Here is a 23,205-nt window from a genome sequence, read left to right as displayed (position 1 = left end):
CACCTCCACAGATCTACAGTATCATCTACTGATACTGGTTATGGCTCAAAAGGGCCACCACTTACGGGCTATTCATGCCCGTGCCACCTCTTGGGTGGCTTAATCTTTATCAATCATCAATCTTCAGAGCCTCAGATTACCCTTCGAGTGCTCATGGCTGTAGCATCTACTCTCGCCTCCGGGTGACGGTAGACGCACATAGCATTTTCTATAAAGTATTACCCGCACCTTTGTTATTAACGTAAATTTCACATGTGTATTTCTATTTTGATTGTGTTTAAGCGAAGTGGATGAGGGGTTCTGTTTTCATTAATTGTTACTTATCATTTTGTGTAAAATTAAAGTCATTTCTTTATATTAAATGTTTGAAGTTTTTATTCTCTTTGGTTTCTACCCGCAGCTCTCACACAATAGAGGTATCAAGCAGTTTTTTTTTACTTTGTTTTCTCTTTTTTTATTAATGTGCCATTGACACAAGATCTGCCAGAATAGTTACTGTTCTATTCCAGATTCTCGCCACACTAGTTAGAAGAACTGTAGGGTTGTACCTGGTTCAGTTGTACCATCACTTCCAGAGGTGGTTATGCTTGTCTGAATATGGCCATGGGTGGTGTAATTATGGTAGGTTTAGTGATTATAGGTAATAGTATCGAAGTGTTTATACAGTTGAGGAAGCTAGCGATTAGTGGGTTATCAGGCTGGCGGAGGTCAATATTAAAATTTTATGTTAGTATTAGGTGATTTTTGCTGAGTTTATTACTTAAAATGAAATTTCCGAGGTAGCGTTGAATTTATTTACATCTGTGTTCAGAATTTGTAGACTGCTCCCACTGTAAAACTTGTGTCTGAACCCCTGAATTTGAAATGAAAAAATATATATATTCTCATGTATATATTTTTTCGATGGAAGTTGTATAAAAAAAATAAAAATGCAGATGTTGAATTCACAGAAATTTCAAAGGCATTTGATAAGTGTAACCAAGGAGTGATAGCGCTTAAAATTTGATGAATACAACTAACAGGTAAAGTGGAGTAATGAATTTTAAATTTTCTGATAAACAAATTTCAAAGAGTATTCAATAAAATAAAATGTAATAAAATCAGGTATAGACAAAACTACAAATCACATCTTCGTGTCGTTCTTTGCTGATGATACAAAAATCAGCCTGACAATTTCCTCTGTAGAAAACACTGAAAAACTATAATCTGATGTTAATAAAGTCTTCGACTGGGCAATGGAAGCTTAGGTGATGTTAAACAGTAGAAATTTCCAGGTACTTAGGTATATTGGAATGGTGAACTTAAACATAATACAGGGTACAGAACACAATCAGACCAACCATGGAAGGTAAACAACATGTAAAAGATATGGACATTATGATGTCTGACGACCCGACATTTAGTGAACATAACCTAGCATATATTGCGGCGGCCAGGAAACTAATAGGATGGATTATGAGAACGTTCAAATAAGGGGACCCCACAGCAATGTTAATAGTATAAATCACTGGTGCTGTCCCGTCTTGAGTATTGCTCGGTACTTACTTCTCCTTTCAGAGCAGGAGAGATTTCTGAAATAGAGGAAATACAGAGAACATAAACGGCACGCATAGACACGATAAACCAATTAAATTATTGGACCGCCTAAAAGCTCTCAAAATGTACTCTCTGGAAAGGAGACGAGAGAGATAGCAAATAGTATATACTGGAGTTCCAGGTCCCAAATTTGCCCAGAAGAATAACAAGGTACTGGAGAGAAAGATTCGGAAGGAAATGCAGAATAGAACCAGTGAGGAGTAGAGGTTCCATAGACACAATCGGAGAACACTATCTGAACATCAGAGGTTCAATACCCACCCAGCAAGCATTGGAAATATTGCTGGAACGAAGGTGGACTTCTTCAAGAAACAATTTGATAAGTTCAAGCAAGAAGTGCCGGACCAACCGGGTTGTAGTGGATATGTAGGCCTACAGGCACATGCAAGCAACAACCTGTTGGACCAAGTTATCACAAGTCGAGCCTGGCTTCAGGCCTACCTTACCTTGAGGTTACCTTGAGGTGCTTCCGGGGCTTAGCGTCCCCGCGGCCCGGTCGTCGACCAGGCCTCCTCGTGGAGTAGAAGAACTCCAGAGACCCTCCCCAGATATGCTCCAGTCATAATTCTGAACATAGTTATATTGACTATAAACTAAATACTAACTTAGGTAGATTTGATTAAGTCAATATTTACTTATGATGACATTAACAAGTCAGTATTTGACTTACACATTTTGAAACGTACAGCGCCATGTTTTGATGATAGATTGAATATTGGCGATTATATTCAACATTATATTGACCAGCACAACACTGACCAGCACAACACTGACCAGCACAACATTGACCAGCACAACACTGACCAGCACAACATTGACCAGCACAACACTGACCAGCACAACATTGACCAGCACAACACTGACCAGCAAAACACTGACCAGCACAACATTGACGAGCACAACATTGACCAGCACAACACTGACCAGCACAACATTGACCAGCACAACATTGACGAGCACAACATTGAGCAGCACATTAACTCGCACAACATTGACCAGCACAACATTGACCAGCACGACATTGACCAGCGCAACATTGACCAGCGCAACATTGACCAGCGCAACATTGACCAGCACAACATTGACCAGCACAACATTGACCAGCACAACACTGACCACCTCAACATTTACCAGCACAACATTGCCCACCACAACAATGACTAGCACAACATTGACCAGCACAACATTGACCAGCACAATGACCACCACAACATTGACCACCACAACATTGACCACCACAACATTGACCAGCACATTGACCACCACAACATTTACCAGCACATTGACCACCACAACATTGACCAGCACATTGACCACAACATTGACCAGCACATTGACCACAACATTGACCACCACAACATTGACCAGCACATTGGCCACCACAACATTGACCAGCACATTGACCACCACAACATTGACCAGCACATTGACCACCACAACATTCACCAGCACATTGACCACCACAACATTGACCAGCACATTGACCACCACAACATTGACCAGTACATTAACCACCACAACATTGACCACCACAACATTGACCAGCACGTTGACCACCACAACATTGACCAGCACGACATTGACCAGCGCAACATTGACCAGCGCAACATTGACCAGCACAACATTGACCAATACATTGACCAGCACATTGACCACTACAACAATGACCAGCACATTGACCACCACAATATTGACCACAACATTGATCAGCACAACATTGACCACCACAACAATGACCAGCACATTGACCACCACAACATTGACCAGCACATTGACCACCACAACATTGACCACCACAACACTGACCAGCACATTGACCACCACAACATTGACCAGCACAACATTGACCAGCACACTGATCACCACAACATTGACCAGCACAACATTGACCACCACAACACTGACCAGCACATTGACCAGCACATTGACCACCACAACATTGACCACCACAACATTGACCACCACAACATTGACCAGCACATTGACCACCACAACATTGACCAGCACATTGACCACCACAACATTGACCAGCACATTGACCACCACAACATTGACCACCACAACATTGACCACCACAACATTGACCACCACAAAATTGACCAGTACATTGACCAGCGCAACATTGACCACCACAACATTGACCACCACAAAATTGACCACCACAAAATTGACCAGTACATTGACCAGCGCAACATTGACCACCACAACATTGACCAGCGCAACATTGACCAGCACATTGACCACCACAACATTGACCACCACAACATTGACCAGCACATTGACCACCACAACATTGACCAGCACATTGACCACCACAACATTGACCACCACAAAATTGACCAGTACATTGACCAGCGCAACATTGACCACCACAACATTGACCAACGCAACATTGACCAGCACATTGACCACCACAACATTGACCACCACAACATTGACCACTACAGCGTTGACCAGCACGGCGCTGTAGTCGCTCCGTCAAGTCAACCAATACTTCCAACAGAAGTCTGGTGCAACTTTTTGTTTTCAAGTAATATTCCGCGTAGAAACAGCGAGCCTCATATAGCAGCTGCCGCTTGTGTTACCCAGACGGTGGTCTGGGAGCGTCCACTCTACTACCATTCAGTGAGAATATAGTTCTGAAGTTGTAGTTAAAGTTTGTTTGGTGTTTGTATTGAGGCCTATCTACCTCAGGAGGGTTATTGAGGTCTATCTTCCTCTGGAGGGTTATTGAGGCCTATCTTCCCCTGGAGGGTTATTGAGGGCTATCCATCACTGGAGGGTTATTGAGGGCTATCTACCTCTGCAGGGTTATTAAAACCAACATAATGGTTTACGGACCAACCAGAAAGGATACTTTAGTCCAGAACAGAGCTAGATTGAAAGTAAACTCTCCAGGTATATATACACAGAGAAGCAGGGTACACTTCTCGGGGTGTACCCTGTACCCTACCCTCAAATTACCGTTGAATACCCACCTGGAACTACACCTACAGGATGGACCACATGTCAACAAGAGTGCTGCACTGATTAATTATTGGAGAATATATTAATCCTGAAGACTCAGATTGTCGAAAGCTTCGCGTGGGAAGTAATTCAAGTTATGTAATGTATATAAACTATATTATCGTATTTTTATTTGATTTTATAAAGGCAAATGGGATAAAAAATATATTAAATTAATTATTTATGGCAACGCCGAGCGCGTGGGAAAAGGAAGTGCTGTTGCCAGCTGTGTCTTGATATCAACATGATATTCCCTCTGCTTAACCACTCTTGCTGATATCTTTTTATAAATGAAAGTTACATTTTATTGATAAATGGGATGATTTGTTATGAGGTAAATCAACATTGATTAGCGTCTGTACGGGTGATATTATATTTTGTGCTGGCATTGTAAGGCGCGTGGTCACCAGCATCTGGCAACACTGACACGCGTGGAGGTTCCCGCCAGCAGTTGGTCCTCAACACGCGGTGAGTTCGCGCGCGTGAGGCCTGAGTGCACGCGTCTCTCTTGTGTCTTCACTCTTGCACTCTGGGCTGTGTTCACTCCTAGATACTGTTTTGTGTTCACTCTCGCATCCTGGACTGTGTTACCTGCTGTTTCCTGAACTGTTAAAATGTGAACTAATGTGTACAATTTATAGTAGTTGTGTGTTGTATATGTTACTATAGTTTATAACTGATAATCTGAAAGTTAACTGTCTTCTGCAACAAGCTTTTATTGATAGTGTTGCATACAGCACATGGAGACAAGCTTTATAGACAGCTAAGGACAGTGCAGGCATTGCAATGTCAACCAGGATATTTGCAACCATCATTTGAGCAATGTTTCTCAAGTCAGATGTCTGTCAGAGCCGGACTCTAGCTCCTTGAGTGCTGAAAATTTAATTGAATATTGTCTCCAATGGTAACTTCAATACACGTTTTGTACAAGAGATACAACATCGTAGCTGATTTACAGATACTAAAGGTAAGTTAAAGTTCTTAAACCACGTCTGCAATAGATAAGATATTGCCTTCAACTTCTTAAACCACATGGCAAACATCGAGTCGTTATTTTTCTAAAGGGTTTTAGCAAATGAAGGTTTATAGGCTCGGTGGAGACTTGGTTTAGAAATGCTAGAAGAGGTCGCGGGTGTGGTTCATTTTGGGTTTGAATAAGATGTTCAATCCGCAATCCGACCTGAAAGTTTGTGTTTATTCTCGGTGGGAGACGAACCTGGGAAGGTTTAACTGAATGTCTTGGCCATTTTGGCAAGCGTCATATATGAAGATGAACCAGAAGCGTTTGAATGGGCAAGCTACCCAGTTTGTTTGAAGCACATGTTCGTCAGTGTTACGGGTCTTAGTAACTTCACTAAAGCACGAGCCGGTCGGCCGAGCGGACAGCACTCTGGGCTTGTGATCCTGTGGTCCCGGGTTCGATCCCGGGCGCCGGCGAGAAACAATGGGCAGAGTTTCTTTCACCCTATGCCCGTGTTACCTAGCAATAAAATAGGTACCTGGGTGTTAGTCAGCTGTCACGGGCTGCTTCCTGGGTGTGGAGGCCTGGTCGAGGACCGGGCCGCGGGGACACTAAAGCCCCGAAATCATCTCAAGACAACCTCAAGATAGCACTGAATGTTTAACGTAATCGATAGCGTTAAGACCTCCGTGCACTAAGTGTGAGGACAAGTGGAAGTTTTGGTCAAGGCCAGAATTCATTAAGCATTTACGAAACCTGTTCATCTCGCCTCAATCATGCCAGTTTCATTTACATTTATTCAACAGTTTGCGGGCTCCGAGGTTGTTTATAAGAATGGCTTGGCCCCGGGAATTTAGTTACTCGAACGGTGTTTAATAATTGTCACCAAAGCCGCCATGATTGAGGAAAGATGTACAGGTTTCGTTAAGCGGTTGCGTAAATAATGGCTGAATCCTGCCCCCTAGTCTTCTCGTCGATTCTCTGATAATTAACGTTACAGGTCCTGTTTATACTCCTGGACCCTCCGGTGTACACCTTGGGAATGATTGAAGCGTTTGTTTAAGGGAAGAGGGGGGGGGGAGTGGTGGTTGTGCCTCTTACTGGTGTACTTTTTTTTTTTGTGTGTGTGTGTGTGTGTGTGTGTGTGTGTGTGTGTGTGTGTGTGTGTGTGTGTGTGTGTGTGTGTGTGTGTGTGTGTGATTGGTCAAGGAGGGAGTGATTTGGGCATTAAAGGGGGAGGGGGTGTATGTGTGTGTGTGTGTGTGTGTGTATATATATGTCGTACCTAGTAGCCAGAACGCACTTCTCAGCCTACTATGCAAGGCCCAATTTGCCTAATAAGCCAAGTTTTCCTGAATTAATATATTTTCTCTAATTTTTTCTTACGAAATGATAAAGCTACCCATTTCAATATTTATGAGGTCAATTTTTGTTATTGGAGTTAAAATTAACGTAGATATATGACCGAATCTAACTAACCCTACCTAACCTAACCTATCTTTATAGGTTAGGTTAGGTTAGGTAGCCGAAAAGGTTAGGTTAGGTTAGGTAGTCGAAAAACAATTAATTCATGAAAACTTGGCTTATTAGGCAAATCGGGCCTTGCATAGTAGGCTGAGAAGTGCGTTCTGGCTACTAGGTACAACATACATATATATATATATATATATATATATATATATATATATATATATATATATATATATATATATATATGTCGTACCTAGTAGCCAGAACGCACTTATCAGCCTACAATGCAAGGCCCGATTTGCCTAATAAGCCAAGTTTTCATGAATTAATATGTTTTCTCTAGTTTTTTTCTTACGAAATGATAAAGCTACCCATTTCATTATGTATGAGGTCAATTTTTTTTTAATGGAGTTAAAATTAACGTAGATATATGACCGAACCTAACCAACCCTACCTAACCTAACCTAACCTATCTTCATAGGTTAGGTTCGGTTAGGTAGCAGAAAAAGTTATGTTAGGTTAGGTTAGGTAGGTTAGGTAGTCGAAAAAACATTAATTCATGAAAACTTGGCTTATTAGGCAAATCGGACCTTGAATAGTAGGCTGATAAGTACGTTCTGGCTATTAGGTACGACATATATATATATATATATATATATATATATAATGTCGTACCTAGTAGCCAGAACGCACTTCTCAGCCTACTATGCAAGGCCCGATTTGCCTAATAAGCTAAGTTTTCACGAATTAATGTTTTTTCGACTACCTAACCTACCTAACCTAACCTAACTTTTTCGGCTACCTAACCTAACCTATAAAGATAGGTTAGGTTAGGTTAGGTAGGGTTGGTTAGGTTCGGTCATATATCTACGTTAATTTTATCTCAAATAAAAAAAAATTGACCTCATACATAATGAAATGGGTAGCTTTATCATTTCATAAGAAAAAAAATTGAGAAAATATATTAATTCATGAAAACTTGGCTTATTAGGCAAATCGGGCCTTGCATAGTAGGCTGAGAAGTGCATTCTGGCCACTAGGTACGACATATATATATATATATATATATATATATATATATATATATATATATATATATATATATATATATATATATATATATAATAATATTGTGAGGGTACCACCTCTGGTGCCAATGTGGGGACCCATTGCCTCAGAGAAGAAAATAAAAAGTATTCAGAGGAGACCTTGTGGTTTCTCACTGAACACTAATATTATCTTCTCCTACCACCCCCATTCTTTTGTATGTACACATATATATTTGTTTTATTTGAAGTTTGTTACAAAAAAGGAGTTGCATATAAGGTACAAAGATAGTTATCATAGGTTGTCGAGTTCCTCCAATATATATATATATATATATATATATATATATATATGTCGTACCTAATAGCCAGAACGCACTTCTCAGCCTACTATTCAAGGCCCGATTTGCCTAATAAGCCAAGTTTTCATGAATTAATGTTTTTTCGTCTACCTAACCTACCTAACCTAACCTAACCTAGCTTTTTTTGGCTACCTAACCTAACCTTACCTATAAATATAGGTTAGGTTAGGTTAGGTAGGGTTGGTTAGGTTCGGTCATATATCTACGTTAATTTTAACTCCAATAAAAAAAAATTGACCTCATACATAGAGAAAAGGGTTGCTTTATCATTTCATAAGAAAAAAATTGTAGTAAATATATTAATTCAGGAAAACTTGGCTTATTAGGCAAATCGGGCCTTGAATAGTAGGCTGAGAAGTGAGTTCTGGCTACTAGGTACGACATATATATATATATATATATGTTTTACCTAGTAGCCAGAACGCAGTTCTTGGCCTACTATGCAAGGCCCGATTTCCGTAATAAGCCAAGTTTTCCTGAATTAACATATTTTCTCTATTTTTTTCGTATGAAATGATAAAGCTATTCATTTCATTATATATGAGCTAATTTTTAAATTTTGTTAGTTTAAACTAACGTAGATATATGACCGAACCTAACCAACCCTACCAAACCTAACCAAACTAAATCAATAATTTATGTTTTTAATATAATATAATAATAATAATAATTAAAATAAACCAGTAGGAAACAATTTATTGAAAATAAAGAAAATCTCTCGGCCTATTAGTCAAATCGGGCCTTGCATAGTAGGCCGAGAAGTGCGTTTTGGCTACTAGGTACGATTATATATATATATGTCGTACCTAGTAGCCAGAACGCACTTTTTGGCCTACTATGCAAGGCCTGATTTGCCTAATAAGCCAAGTTTTCCTGAATTAATATATTTTCTCAAATTTTTTTCTTATGAAATGATAAAGCTACCCATTTCATTATGTATGAGGTCAATTTTTTTTTACTGGAGTTAAAATTAACGTAGATATATGACCGAACCTAACCAACCCTACCTAACCTAACCTAACCTATCTTTAGAGGTTAGGTTAGGTACCCGAAAAAGTTAGGTTAGGTAGGTTAGGTTGTCGAAAAACAAATAATTCATGAAAACTTGGCTTATTAGGCAAATTGGGCCTTGCATAGTAGGCTGAGAAGTGCGTTCTGGCTACTAGGTACGACATATATATATATATATATATATATATATATATATATATATATATATATATATATATATATATATATATATATATATATATATATATATATATATATATACACTCTAGCTGGAAGAAGGGGGACCCATAGCCTCGGAGGAAACCACGCATAACGCATTAGAGGGAATGTTTAGATCCCCTCCAATACAGTTTCTGTGTGCTTTTCTCCTACCACCCCCTTCCTTTTTTATTTTTTGTGCTTTATTATGCATTTGATGGTTACAAGATATACATGGGTTGATACAAAAATAATAATGCAAAAAGGTGCTTAAAGGTTATGGATCTCTTGAAAAACACAACAATGGGAAACATTGATGAATGTCACAGACGGGTTCGATCATTGTTGCAAGTCAAACACTTCTTCGAATTCCTCTGAAATTGGACTAGTGCCCAAGACGCAACAGGCATTTCCCCTCTGAATCGCAACACTGAGGCGCTGGAACAAGAAACTTTTTGCTCTCTGGTCTTTTGTAGCGCTGATCAATTTGTCCCCCAATTCCTTCAGGAACTTCAATGCACATTTTCCCCACGAACCGAGGGTCTCCGAGCCGATCGGAAGAAAGCTGTAGCAGTGTGCTATATATATATATATATATATATATATATATATATATATATATATATATATATATATATATATATATATATATATATATATATATATATATGTCGTACCTAGTAGCCAGAACGCACTTCTCAGCCTACTATGCAAGGCCCGATTTGCCTAATAAGCCAAGTTTTCCTGAAATAATATATTTTCTCTATTTTTTTTCTTATGAAATGATAAAGCTACCCATTTCATTATGTATGAGGTCAATTTTTTTTTATTGGAGCTAAAATTAACGTAGATATATGACCGGACCTAACCAACCCTACCTAACCTAACCTATCTTTATAGGTTAGGTTAGATTAGGTAGTTGAAAAAGTTAGGTTAGGTTAGGTTAGGTAGGTTAGGTAGTCGAAAAACAATTAATTCATGAAAACTTGGCTTATTAGGCAAATTGGGCCTTGCATAGTAGGCTGAGAAGTGCGTTCTGGCTACTAGGTACGACATATATATATATATATATATATATATATATATATATATATATATATATATATATATGTCGTACCTAGTAGCCAGAACGCACTTCTCAGCCTACTATGCATGGCCCGATTTGCCTAGTAAGCGAAGTTTTCATGAATTAATTGTTTTTCGACTACCTAACCTACCTAACCTAAGCTAACCTAACTTTTTCTGCTGCCTAACCTAACCTAACCTATAAAGATAGGTTAGGTTAGGTTAGGGAGGGTTGGTTAGGTTTGGTCATATATCTACGTTAATTTTAACTTCAATAAAAAAAATTGATCTCATATATAATGAAATGGGTAGCTTTATCCTTTCATAAGAAAAAAATTAGAGAAAATATATTAATTCAGGAAAACTTGGCTTATTAGGCAAATCGGGCCATGCATAGTAGGCTGAGAAGTGCGTTCTGGCTACTAGGTACGACATATATATATATAATATATACATATATATATATATATATATATATATATATATGTCGTACCTAGTAGCCAGAACTCACTTCTCAGCCTACTATGCAGGGCCCGATTTGCCTAATAAGCCAAGTTTTCCTGAATTAATATATTTTATATAATTTTTTTCTTATGAAATGATAAAGCTTCCCATTTCATTATGTATGAGGTAAATTTTTTTTATTGGAGTTAAAATTAACGTAGATATAAGACCGAACCTAACCAACCCTACCTAACCTAATCTAACCTATCTTTATAGGTAAGGTTAGGTTAGGTAGCCAAAAAAAGCTAGGTTAGGTTAGGTTAGGTAGGTTAGGTAGACGAAAAAACATTAATTCATGAAAACTTGGCTTATTAGGCAAATCGGGCCTTGCATAGTAGGCTGAGAAGTGAGTTCTGGCTACTAGGTACGACATATATATATATATATATATATATATATATATATATATATATATATATATGTCGTACCTAGTAGCCAGAACGCACTTCTCAGCCTACTATGCAAGGCCCGATTTGCCTAATAAGCCAAGTTTTCCTGATTTAATATATTTTCTCTAATTTTTTTCTTATGAAATGATAAAGCTACGCATTTCATTATGTATGAGGTCAATTTTTTTTATTGGAGTTAAAATTAACGTAGATATATGACAGAACCTAACCAACCCTACCTAACCTAACCTAACCTGTCTTAATAGGTTAGGTTAGGTTAGGTGGCCGAAAAAGTTAGGTTAGGTTAGGTTAGGTAGGTTAGGTTGTCGAAAAACAATTAATTCATGAAAACTTGGCTTATTAGGCAAATCGGGCCTTGCATAGTAGGCTGAGAAGTGCGTTCTGGCTACTAGGTACGACATTATATATATATATATATATATATATATATATATATATATATATATATATATATATATATATATATATATATATATAATATATACATATATATATATATATATATATATATATATATATATATATATATATATATATATATATATATATGTCGTACCTAGTAGCCAGAACTCACTTTTTGGCCTACTATTCAAGGCCCGATTTGCCTAATAAGCCAAGTTTTCCTGAATTAATATATTTTTTCTAATTTTTTTCTTATGAAATGATAAAGCTACCCATTTCATTATGTATGAGGTCAATTTTTTTTATTGTAGTTAAAATTAACGTAGATATATGACCGAACCTAACCAACCCTACCTAACCTAACCTAACCTATCTTCATAGGTTAGGTTGGGTTAGGTTGCCGAAAAAGGTAGGTTAGGTTAGGTAGGTTAGGTAGTCGAAAAAACATTAATTCATGAAAACTTGGCTTATTAGGCAAATCGGGCCTTGCATAGTAGGCTGAGAAGTGCGTTCTGGCTATTAGGTACGACATATATATATATATATATATATATATATATATATATATATATATATATATATATATATATATATATATATATATATATATATATATAATATATACATATATATATATATATATATATATATATATATATATATATATATATATATATATATATATATATATATGTGTGTGTGTGTGTGTAAATCACGAAAATAAACACGATTAAAAATGTGACAATGTCAGACCACGGAGGAAAAATGAAACAGGAATTTCCTTAAGTACTTTCGTATATTAATACATCTTCAGAAGGAGTGATGACACTGACACTCCCTCCTGAAGATGTATTAATATACGAAAGTACTTAAGGAAATTCCTGTTTCATTTTTCCTCCGTGGTCTGACATTGTCATATATATATTTTTTATTTAATGTGCGTAATGTACGAAAGATTGAGAAAATTCGTGTTAGAATTATTAATCTTACTTTTTCGGTCATATTTAATAATATATGTCTACAGGAAAGACTGCTACCAAAATATACTAATATATATATATATATATATATATATATATATATATATATATATATATATATATATAGTTGAATATGACCGAAAGGGTAAGATTAATAATTTTAACACGAATCCTCTCAATATTTCTTATGTTTTTCTTCACTGTCGGGAAAAGAGTTAATAAAATTATAAAAGATAATTTTATAAAGAGAGCTAATAAAATTCTCTCTCCGAAGCTCATTTTTACACTTGTAATTTTGCTCTAGCGCCTAGGGATGCGTTTCGCAAGGTCACTCCTTACATTCTCAAAGACTAATTTACCATGTAATTGTTTAAGATTCGCTACTTGGAACAAACAGTTCCAAGTAGCACGGGCTATGGTGAGCCCGTTGTGGACTTACCTGGCAGAGGAGCGGGGCTGTGATTTACCATCCCTTTGCACAGGCTTATATTCTCATTGGGTGAGGTGGTATAGAATAAGTGGATGAAACAAGTGGATGAATGGCATAACATAGGGGGATATTTATAGGGTATTACATGCATCAACACAAGCAGCTGATGCTCTTGCTGCTGCTTGTGTGTCTAAGGCAGAGTCATTGGGTCCTGTCTCTGTGTTGGCTCGGGGTCTTGAAGTGGGTTTGAGGTAATTATGTCTTAAGTGGTTGTTGATTGATGGTCATGACTTTATGTGTAGTGCCTCGCTCATGTCGAGTCTTCCGTTGACTTTATACCTGTCGATTATTTCAGTGTTGCTTGTTAAGATGTCTCTGGTGATGGTCTCGTTGCTTGTGGAGATTATATGCTCCTTGAAGGAACCCTGTTGTTTGTGCATTGTTAATCCCCTAGAGAGAGAGACGTTGTTGTCTTGCCTATATACTGAGATCTTTGGGGCTGACACTCCCCAAGAGGGCATGTGAAGACATAAACGACGTTGGTCTATCTTAAGGCGTTGTGTTTGGTGTCTGGAGAGTTCTTCATGAGTAGGTTGGCGGTCTTCTTGTTTATTATATATATTTATAATTCCAATATGTTACAAAAACAAGAAATATGAAAAAAAGGGTTGGTTAGAGCCTCGCGACCTAACCCCGAGGTTCGTGGAGGTTAGGCCCCTTGGTTACACCAGCGCCAGGAAGCAGCCTTCTCTCGGGGCGTCAACTGGTGACTGTGGTGGTGATTGACCTGTGGGAGCAACACTGTCACCGGGATGGTGATTGACCTGTGGGAGCAACACTGTCACCGGGATGGTGCGTTAAGGAGGAGGCTTCTCCATCACTGTAGTTGCTGGGCTCCTCCTCCTCTTGGACTCCCTCGTCTATTTGTCCTTCTCCTCTGTTTCTTCTCTTGTCTATTTACTCCATTCTTGTCTATCTCCTTCCCTGCCTTCTACACTTTGTACTCGTATGTCGTTTTCTTCTTCTTCCTCTCCATTCTCCTCTTCCTCTCATTCTCTTTCTTCTCCTCTTCTTCCTTCTCCTTCTCCTCCTCTTCCTTCTCGTCTTCTTCCTTCTCCTCCTCTGCATCCTTCTCATCTTCCTCCGTATCCTCTTCGTTCTCTTATCTCTCCTCTTCTCCCTCTTCCCCCTCTTCTTCATTCTCCTCCTCTGCTTCATTCTCCCCCTCTGCTTCATTCTCCTCCTCCTCTTCATTCTCCTCCTCTTCTTCCTTATCCTCCTCCTCTTCTTCCTCCTCTTCTTCCTTATCCTCTTCATTATTCTCCTCCTCTTTCTCTTTTTCCTCCTCTTTATCTTCTTCCTCAAGAGGAGGAGGAGGAGGAAGAGGAGGAGGGAGGACAAAGTGGAGTTGGAGGGAGGAAGGGAGGAAGAGGAGGAGAAGGGGCGGAAGAGGAAGAGGAGGAAGGGTAGGAGGAGTACTCAGTAGTGTGACCACCATCACTGTAATTGTCACAGGGGGGGGGGGCGGCGGTCCCACGTACACCACCTTCCCACGACGTACGATGTCGTGCGGGTGTCGCGGCGGCGTGCGGTAGTTCCCGCCATCCACCACTAATTACCTGGTTGTAAAGCGATATTACGAGTCGTGTTCCAGGGGGGGAGGGGACTAGTAGTGTAAGGCTTCAACCCGTTCTCGCACTTGCTTATAGTCAATATTGGCTTATTTAATAAGTGCATATTTGACATACTAATTGATTGTAAATATTTTAGTTTACTTTGAAAAGCTTCATAGAAAACACCGACCTCACCTAACCTTCTTAGTATGTTAAGGTAAGCATCTTATTGCTTCTTAATTACAATTATTACTTAACCTATACCGTTGATAAGTTAAGTAATAATTGTGAATAAGAAGCAATAAGATGCTTTTCTTAACATACTAAGAAGGTTAGGTGAGGTCGGTGTTTTCTATGAAGCTTTTCAAGGTAAACTAAAATATTTACAATCAATTAGTATGTCACATATGCACTTATTAAATAAGTCAATATTGACTAGGGGCAAGTGCGAGAACGGATTGAAGTCTTAGAGAGCTTTCCCTTCCTCACAGGAGTCAGAAGTCGTCTGCTCCTGGTGTTTAGAATTAGAATACATGTTTGATGGACAATCCTATATATCAATTTCGTATCTTGGGTTCTAAGCGCACAAGGCAAGATAAGACTTAAGGAGACTGGAGAAAGGGTAATTAGGCTTTGATTGATTGATTGATGAAGATTAGGACACCTAAGAGGTGGCACGGGCATGAGTAGCCCGTATTAAACCTATGCCAAGGCAGCTCCTATTTCAGACAGCACCGCTCCTGTGCCAGGTAAGTCCACTACGGGCTCACCATAACCCGTGATACTTGCCCCGCTCCTGTGCTAGGTAAGTTACGGGCTCACCATAGCCCGTGCTACTTGGAACTTGTTCCGAGTAGCTGAATTTATAATAACAACAAAACAACTCCTATTTATATCGAAGCAGTCATTCACTGTGATGCCTGACCAACAATCGACTTGAGAAAATGGTCCAGGACGGACCGAGACGTCGTCGTCCCTTTACCTTCTAGTGTGTGGTCTGGTCAACATACTTCAGCCACGTTATTGTGACTCATCGCCTGCAGGCCTAACCCACGCTAGGTGGGTTAGGCCTATTATGTCATCCGGTAATTTGAGCCATAAACTAACAACCCAGTTTGCCAATGTTGGCCAGCTGCCTCTAGCGTAGTGGTCTACGTCGTTGGCTTGCAAGCACAAGTCCCTCGTTCGATTCCTGGTGTAGGACAGAGACGGCTGGGCATGTTTCTTTCACCAGCTGCCTCTGTTCACCTAGCAGTATATAAGCACCTAGGAGTAAGGCAATGGGTTTTGGGTTGGTTCCTGGGAGGAAGGTCAGCCAATAGCGAGAAGCTAGGACACAACCACAGGTATTCCTACCCACGGTAAACTGAGGTAAACCAACCACGGAAATGACGCATCCGTTACGTTCTGCTGACGTAACCTGACGGTGACGTATTTTAAGGTGATTTTAAATCACCTTGATGATTTAGGGCATGATACCTTGATGATTCAGGGCATGATACCTTGATGATTTAGGGCATGATACCTTGATGATTTAGGGCATGATACCTTGATGATTTAGGGCATGATACCTTGATGATTTAGGGCATGATACCTTGATGATTTAGGGTATGATACCTTAATGATTTAGGGTATGATACCTTGATGATTTAGGGTATGATACCTTGATGATTCAGAGCATGATACTTTGATGATTTAGGGTATGATACCTTGATGATTCGGAGCATGATACCTTGATGATTCAGAGCATGTTACCTTGATGATTTATTTCCTCTCCTTGCCCCAAACAAGTAAATACTCTGGGTTTAGAAACCGGTTGGGTTGATCTACGGAACAAAATTCCGGGAAATACAAGACCCGTAGGATCGCTGGAGTGTTTCAAGCGTGGGATAGACATACATGAACGAGACGCCCAACCCACACATCTTTGAAACAAAGGATGCGACGTTTCGGCCCATCTTAGATCACTATGAAGGACGGACTGACACGCTACTTTTCCCACAAATTTCAGACGTTGGAGCATCTTAGTTTTTAGCCATAGTATTGTGCCCGTAAAAATAAAGGGGTGGGGGGGGGGTTGTAAATAGGAGCAACCTGGAATGGGTCAATAGGCCTTCTTGAACTTTCTTAATACTTCCTCCCTGCTATCCTCCTCCTTGCTATCCCCCTCCTTGCTATCCCCCTCCTTGCTATCCCCCTCCTTGCTATCCTTCTCCCCTGCTATCCCCTCTCCCTGCTATCCCCTCTCCCTGCTATCCCCTCTCCCTGCTATCCCCTCTCCCTGCTATCCCCTCTCCCTGCTATCCCCCCTCCCTGCTATCCCCCCTCCCTGCTATCCTCCTCCCTGGTTTAGTGTCAGTACATCACATATCGTCACATAGCGGGGAGAGAAGAGAAATGAAATTCGAGGCTCCGAAGTGAACCTACATGGAGAAGTCCCCCGGTACTCAGTTCCGGTAGTCCGGTACCTAATTGGCGAGGGGGAGAGAACTTGGCGGTGGGGGGGGGGGGGTAATGATAGGGAGGGGGGGGGGGGGTTATTCCCCCCCCCGGCTACTTCCACTCCCCCCCCCCCCCCGAATTTCTCGGTTTGCACGAGTGGAGGCGGGGGTTTAGGGAGGTTGGGGGGGGAAGGAAGAGCAAGTCTGGTGTATATCTTCTCTCTCTCTCTCTCATACCAGAGAGAGAGAGAGAGAGAGAGAGAGAGAGAGAGAGAGAGAGAGAGAGAGAGAGAGAGAGAGAGAGAGAGAGAGAGGTGGTAATCTCCCTATACTCTCTCTTGATTCAGAATAAATGTGTATACGAGAGGGAGCGAGCAGGTTTTTGCAAGTATACATGGACCACAGACGAGTACACATGGACCACACACGAGCACACATGGACCACACACGAGTACACATGGGCCACAGTACACACATAGAGGGGGCTGCCAGGAGCTCGTCTCACCCCGCCAGAGCTGTATAAACTGGGTTAAGTGTTACACCTGAATGATCCGCTGTGTAATTATGAATTTCCTGTTCGTCTCCTTTGTGGCGAAGGAAAAGGGAGAAGGGATAGGATGGAAAGGCGGGAGGGAAGGGGGGGGGGGGGATAACGAGGAGAGCGTGATAGTGAAAAGGGTGGAAGGGGAGGGCGAGAGTGGAAAGGGAGGGGAGGGCGGGACGGAATATGGGCTAGGGAAAGGAGAAAGGGAGAGGGGGATGGGAAGGGGGATGAGAGGGTGGAAGTCAATAGGGGGGGGGGGTAGACAGGTTCACGTGTTAAGGGGGGGGGGGGAGGAAAAATGGTAGAAGGGGGGACAGATACGGGCGAGGGGGGGGGGAGGCAACGGATCAATATGAGTCCATCCATGAAAGTCTAAACATTCCCCCCCCCCCCCACCACCTTCTATCATTTTATTATTGCAAGATACATCAATATTGATGATCTTGCGAGGCACGTAGATAAGGGGAGGTACCGTTGATGTCTGTGCTAAACTACCCGTTCTTCCTTCTAGTTGATGTGTTGACAACTCTTAATATTCAAAAATGCCAATTTATGAGGCTAACGGCTATCTTCAGCGGGTGAAGGTGTACGATATCAGTCTTAATGGCCTGATTGGTGTCTGTACTGTTGTGTGTAATTCAATTTTAAATAATTGTTAGTTGATCCTCTTTTTATAGTGCTAATCTACAGCAAGTAATGCAACAATACAATATTCAACCATCAACGTTGTCTACACGTTGGATGTAGGTCTCTAGAAATGTTGATGAGTCATTGATCTACTTTTGGCGCCAATTTTCTCTTTAGTTGGACATGTTTCTCATACTTTATTCTCATAGGCTACATTTTTCTCATGTTCACTCATGACATCTCGTACTTTTGAAGTGCAATGGTATTTTTCTTTTAACTTGGGATATAATTACCGTAACCCATACAATTAAAATATGATCACTTGAACGACACTGGGACTGTAGGCTAGGCCTACCTGTCGGCCAGTAACACGATCTCACATAGGCCTACAGACCCTAATTCTGGAAAATTTACGATCGAAGCCCTATGGCGGAGTCCCCTAAGACCTACCTTCGTTGACGTTAAGGGGATGCAGTCAGGGACTATGGCAGTGATCATTCAGGGTGCCAGAGATAGTTGATCACAGGAATAATCGCCTCGATTGATTGATTGATATAGATTAAGCCACCCAAGAGGTGGCACGGGCATGAATAGCCCGTAAGTGGTACAATTTTTTGTTCAGTAATTCTATTCAGTGTTCTGAGGTTGCATTTAATCTTCAAGATGCTATCGCGGGGGAGGATGCTGCTTGGCAGTCTTTATGAGGGTCTCCAGCTGCTGGACACCTTTTTTTGACCAGGAGAGTGGCAGTGTTGATGGCTTCAAGGTGGTTACTGCAAGAGTCAGGGGACTCTTAAAGCTCTTCTAAGGTCGTTGGTTGCTTCATATTCCAGGAGATAGTGGCTTTTCTGTGACAGTTTGGCAGAAGATGCACTCTCTCTGTCGGGGTTCACCAATCTCCCAGTTGCATCTGTAACCTAGACGTAGTCTATATAACCTAACTGCTATTTCCCTGTGGATTCCTTTTGGGATATTTAACCTTTCTAATTTGGTTGCCTGAAGATACCATGTTGCAGAGGGCGAACCTTCAGCTACTCTCTGGTGTAGATAGGCTTTGTTAATCGTTGTTGTTGTTATAGATTCAGCTACTTGGAACAAATTCCAAGTAGCACGGGCTATGGTGAGCCCGTAACTTACCTGGCACAGGAGCGGGGCAAGTAGCACGGGCTATGGTTAGCCTGTTGTTAATCGCCTCGATCAATTATTATACATGTGGACTTAGAGGACGGGTGGCTAAGAGACAGGGTGAGGAGGTGAGGAAGGAAGGGGGAGGAGCCACGGAGGGAGGAAAGAGACAGGATAAAGGGGTAGGGAGTCGGAAGGGGAGGAGGTGAGGGGAGGGTGAGGGAGAGTGAACCAGGGACCGGAAATTGGAGAGGGGGAGCTTCAATGGATAGACAAGACCGTCTCTCCCTCACCTGGTGGAGGGGGGGGGCCTCTCCCTAACCTGGAGGTGGGGGGCCTCTCCCTCACCTGGGGGTGGGGGGGGCCTCTCCCTCACCTGGGGGTGGGGGGGGGGTCTCTCCCTCACCTGGAGGTGGGGGGGCCTCTCCCTCACCTGGAGGTGGGGGGGGGGCCTCTCCCTCACCTGGAGGTGGGGGGGGGGCCTCTCCCTCACCTGGAGGTGGGGGGGGGGCCTCTCCCTCACCTGGAGGTGGGGGGGGGCCCTCTCCCTCACCTGGAGGTGGGGGGGCCTCTCCCTCACCTGGAGGTGGGGGGGGGCCTCTCCCTCACCTGGAGGTGGGGGGGGCCTCTCCCTCACCTGGAGGTTGGGGGGGGCCTCTCCCTCACCTGGAGGTGGGGGGGCCTCTCCCTCACCTGGAGGTGGGGGGGCCTCTCCCTCACCTGGAGGTGGGGGGCCTCTCCCTCACCTGGAGGTGGGGGGCCTCTCCCTCACCTGGAGGTGGGGGGGCCTCTCCCTCACCTGGAGGTGGGGGGCCTCTCCCTCACCTGGAGGTGGGGGGCCTCTCCCTCACCTGGAGGTGGGGGGCCTCTCCCTCACCTGGAGGTGGGGGGCCTCTCCCTCACCTGGAGGTGGGGGGCCTCTCCCTCACCTGGAGGTGGGGGGCCTCTCCCTCACCTGGAGGTGGGGGGGGGCCTCTCCCTGACGCTGTAGTGTGTTGGTGTAACGCTGTAGTGTTGGTGTGACGCCGTAGCGTGACGCAGCTTGACGCAGAACCGACAAACCAGCAATGTGTCCCAGTTTTCACGCTTGGGTCCGGTTAACTTGGGATCCGGTCCTTTCCGTCCTTCAGACGATGTCGTCGCTCATCCGGACAACTCGGACCATGGGGGGGGGATATTCTGCATACATGGCCATACATGTATACAATGCTATCCAACCTGTATACAGTTCCTTCAGTTCGCCATGGAGAGGGTTAAAGATCTGTTCGACACTTAATTCAGTGGGTTCGTTAGCATTCAGAAACAGGTAAGTGAAACACTCGTCCACAGAAGGAGATTTAAGGTGCCTTTTAAACCAGCTCGTTATAATTCCATCACATTCCTTGCGTTATTGTTGCGTTATATAATAAATCTTGGTACAAGTCCAGTGTATGATCAAAGTGTTGCAGTACTGAGATAATGTTTACGGGGGATCAGAATGTCTTCAGCCAGGGTCGCGGAAGTCAGTCAATGTGGGACATTCTACACAATATATAATGTTCAAGGGAATGCATGTTTTCTCTCTCACATAAAGTTGACACACTTGTGTATTCGACACTTGAGTTTTGAGAGAGCTGCCAGATAGTGCTATAACTAGGTGTATTCTAGCCAATATAACATCACATTACCCTGTTACTTGTATTAATATGGAGTTAATATCCCTATTAATAAGGAGTTAATATCCCTATTAATAGGTAGTTGTTGCCCTTATTAGATCCATATATAGGTTTCTCCTCATGGTATTCGGCTTAATGTTTGAGGCTTCAGCTTTCAGGTCTTTAAATTTGGTAGGTCAATATAAGCGTTTCATCGGATATTATAGTAATTTCTAAATTAATATCTTAATATATTATAACGCCTGTATTAATATCTACTACTGGCCTGCGACAGGCTGTCTTTGCAAGCAGGGCAACAGTGTTATTCTTTGAGATGACAACATACTCCGTACAAGAATTAAATGAGAGAGAGAGAGAGAGAGAGGCTGAGATCAGATGAGGAGAAAACGAGAGACGAGACAGAGAAAGAAGAATGAAAGAGGAAATGTGAGATGGAAGGAAGTAGGACAAAGGGAATGGGAGGGGGATAGAAGGGAGAGGAGACGATATCGTCTCTTCTCCCTTATAATCTTCTCCTAGATAATGGGAGAGGGGTGTGGGAGGCTAGGTGAGAGGGGCCAGAAGAGAAAGGGGTGGAGGTAAGGGGGCTTCCTGTGTGCTCTCGGGTAAAGTGTCAGCACGGGGGAAAGGATGTGGCAAATGGAATAGAGGAGGGAAGCAAGAGAGAACCGGAAAGAAGAGAGGGAGAAGAAGGGAAATAGGAAAGGGAAGAAGATGAGGAAGGAGAGGGAGCCGAAGCCAAGAAGACGGGATGGATTGAGGTAACACAGAGATGTGATTTCTGGAATTAAAGTAGACAAAAATTTCGTGTGGATTTTTGCTGTTATGCTTGTAATGAAATGACGTTACCTATAAAAGTCTTAGTACGTACCTCCGGGATGGGTTGGAGCCCATGAGCTGGAGGTTACACAATGTAAAAATGTTAAACTGTGTTGTTCCTAATGCTGTTTAATAATAATAATAATAATAATAATAATATTATTATTGAACATTACAGATTTAACAGCTAAGGTAAGGGTATAGATACGGTGTATATATATATAGTTACCGTATATGTTCAATGGTTCTGTATCGCTCTCATCTCAGAATGGACCAATTTCGAGGCTTGAGACGTACACTGTTCTGTAATCTAAGACAATCACAAATCATAAGGTAACTGCACAATTTCATTGCTAGATACTGAATCTATCCGTTATTTGCCTCTGTTTGATTTTGTAAGAAATTGTAAATTTAGATGTAAAAAGTAAATATTGGAACTGACCAATATCAGCAAGGGTAAACACCTACCTACCCTGTGGCTACCTTGTGGAGGCTCCGAGGATCAATGTCCCCGCGGCACGGTTTCTGACCAGGTCTGGTTGGTCATCTGGTCAACCAGGCTGTGGGACGCGGGTGCTCGCAGCCTGACGTATGAATCACAGCCTGGTTAACCAGGTATCCTTCGCAGGTGTTTATCAAATGAGAGCAGTGACTAAAATCATGTCATATCTGTTACAAGCATTACTCGGGGAAATATTAATAATAAAAATATTTAATTTCATCAGCATTTCTAAATCGGCTCCTGATGGGTTTATAAAATTAAAAATCTAAAAGAAAAATGTTTAAATTAGACCATCAAAATCGTAAATAAAAGCGAAGGTGATGTAGAGCACCTGAGAATGAATGAGATGCCGTACAAAGAAGCAACAATGAGGGAATAATAGTAAATAGTGTTTACTTTAAAAAAATAGCCTTATGCAATTACGGGCTATTCATGCCC

At 41.7% G+C, this 23,205-nt stretch overlaps 2 protein-coding genes across 2 annotated transcripts in view; one reads left to right on the top strand and one right to left on the bottom strand.

Annotated features, from left to right (window-relative positions):
* Positions 1-1,553: 1,553 nt before the first annotated feature.
* Positions 1,554-13,881, bottom strand: LOC138350981 (uncharacterized). Its single transcript, XM_069302447.1, has 3 exons — positions 13,781-13,881; positions 2,476-4,060; positions 1,554-1,571 (listed from the first exon to the last, which is right to left on the bottom strand). The coding sequence occupies exons 1-3, from the start codon at positions 13,879-13,881 to the stop codon at positions 1,554-1,556; spliced, it is 1,704 nt and encodes a 567-aa protein (XP_069158548.1).
* Cad89D (cadherin 89D) overlaps positions 5,052-23,205 on the top strand; it is a 160,008-nt gene continuing 141,854 nt past the window's right edge. The window contains exon 1 of the mRNA XM_045752662.2: positions 5,052-5,569. The gene's annotated coding sequence lies outside the window, so the exon portion shown is untranslated. The remainder of the gene's footprint in view (positions 5,570-23,205) is intronic.

This window comes from Procambarus clarkii, chromosome 48, assembly GCF_040958095.1.
Source record: "Procambarus clarkii isolate CNS0578487 chromosome 48, FALCON_Pclarkii_2.0, whole genome shotgun sequence".
Taxonomy (NCBI): domain Eukaryota; kingdom Metazoa; phylum Arthropoda; class Malacostraca; order Decapoda; family Cambaridae; genus Procambarus; species Procambarus clarkii.
The sequence above is the reverse complement of the archived record's forward strand: the minus strand, read 5'-3'. Positions and strand labels throughout refer to the sequence as shown.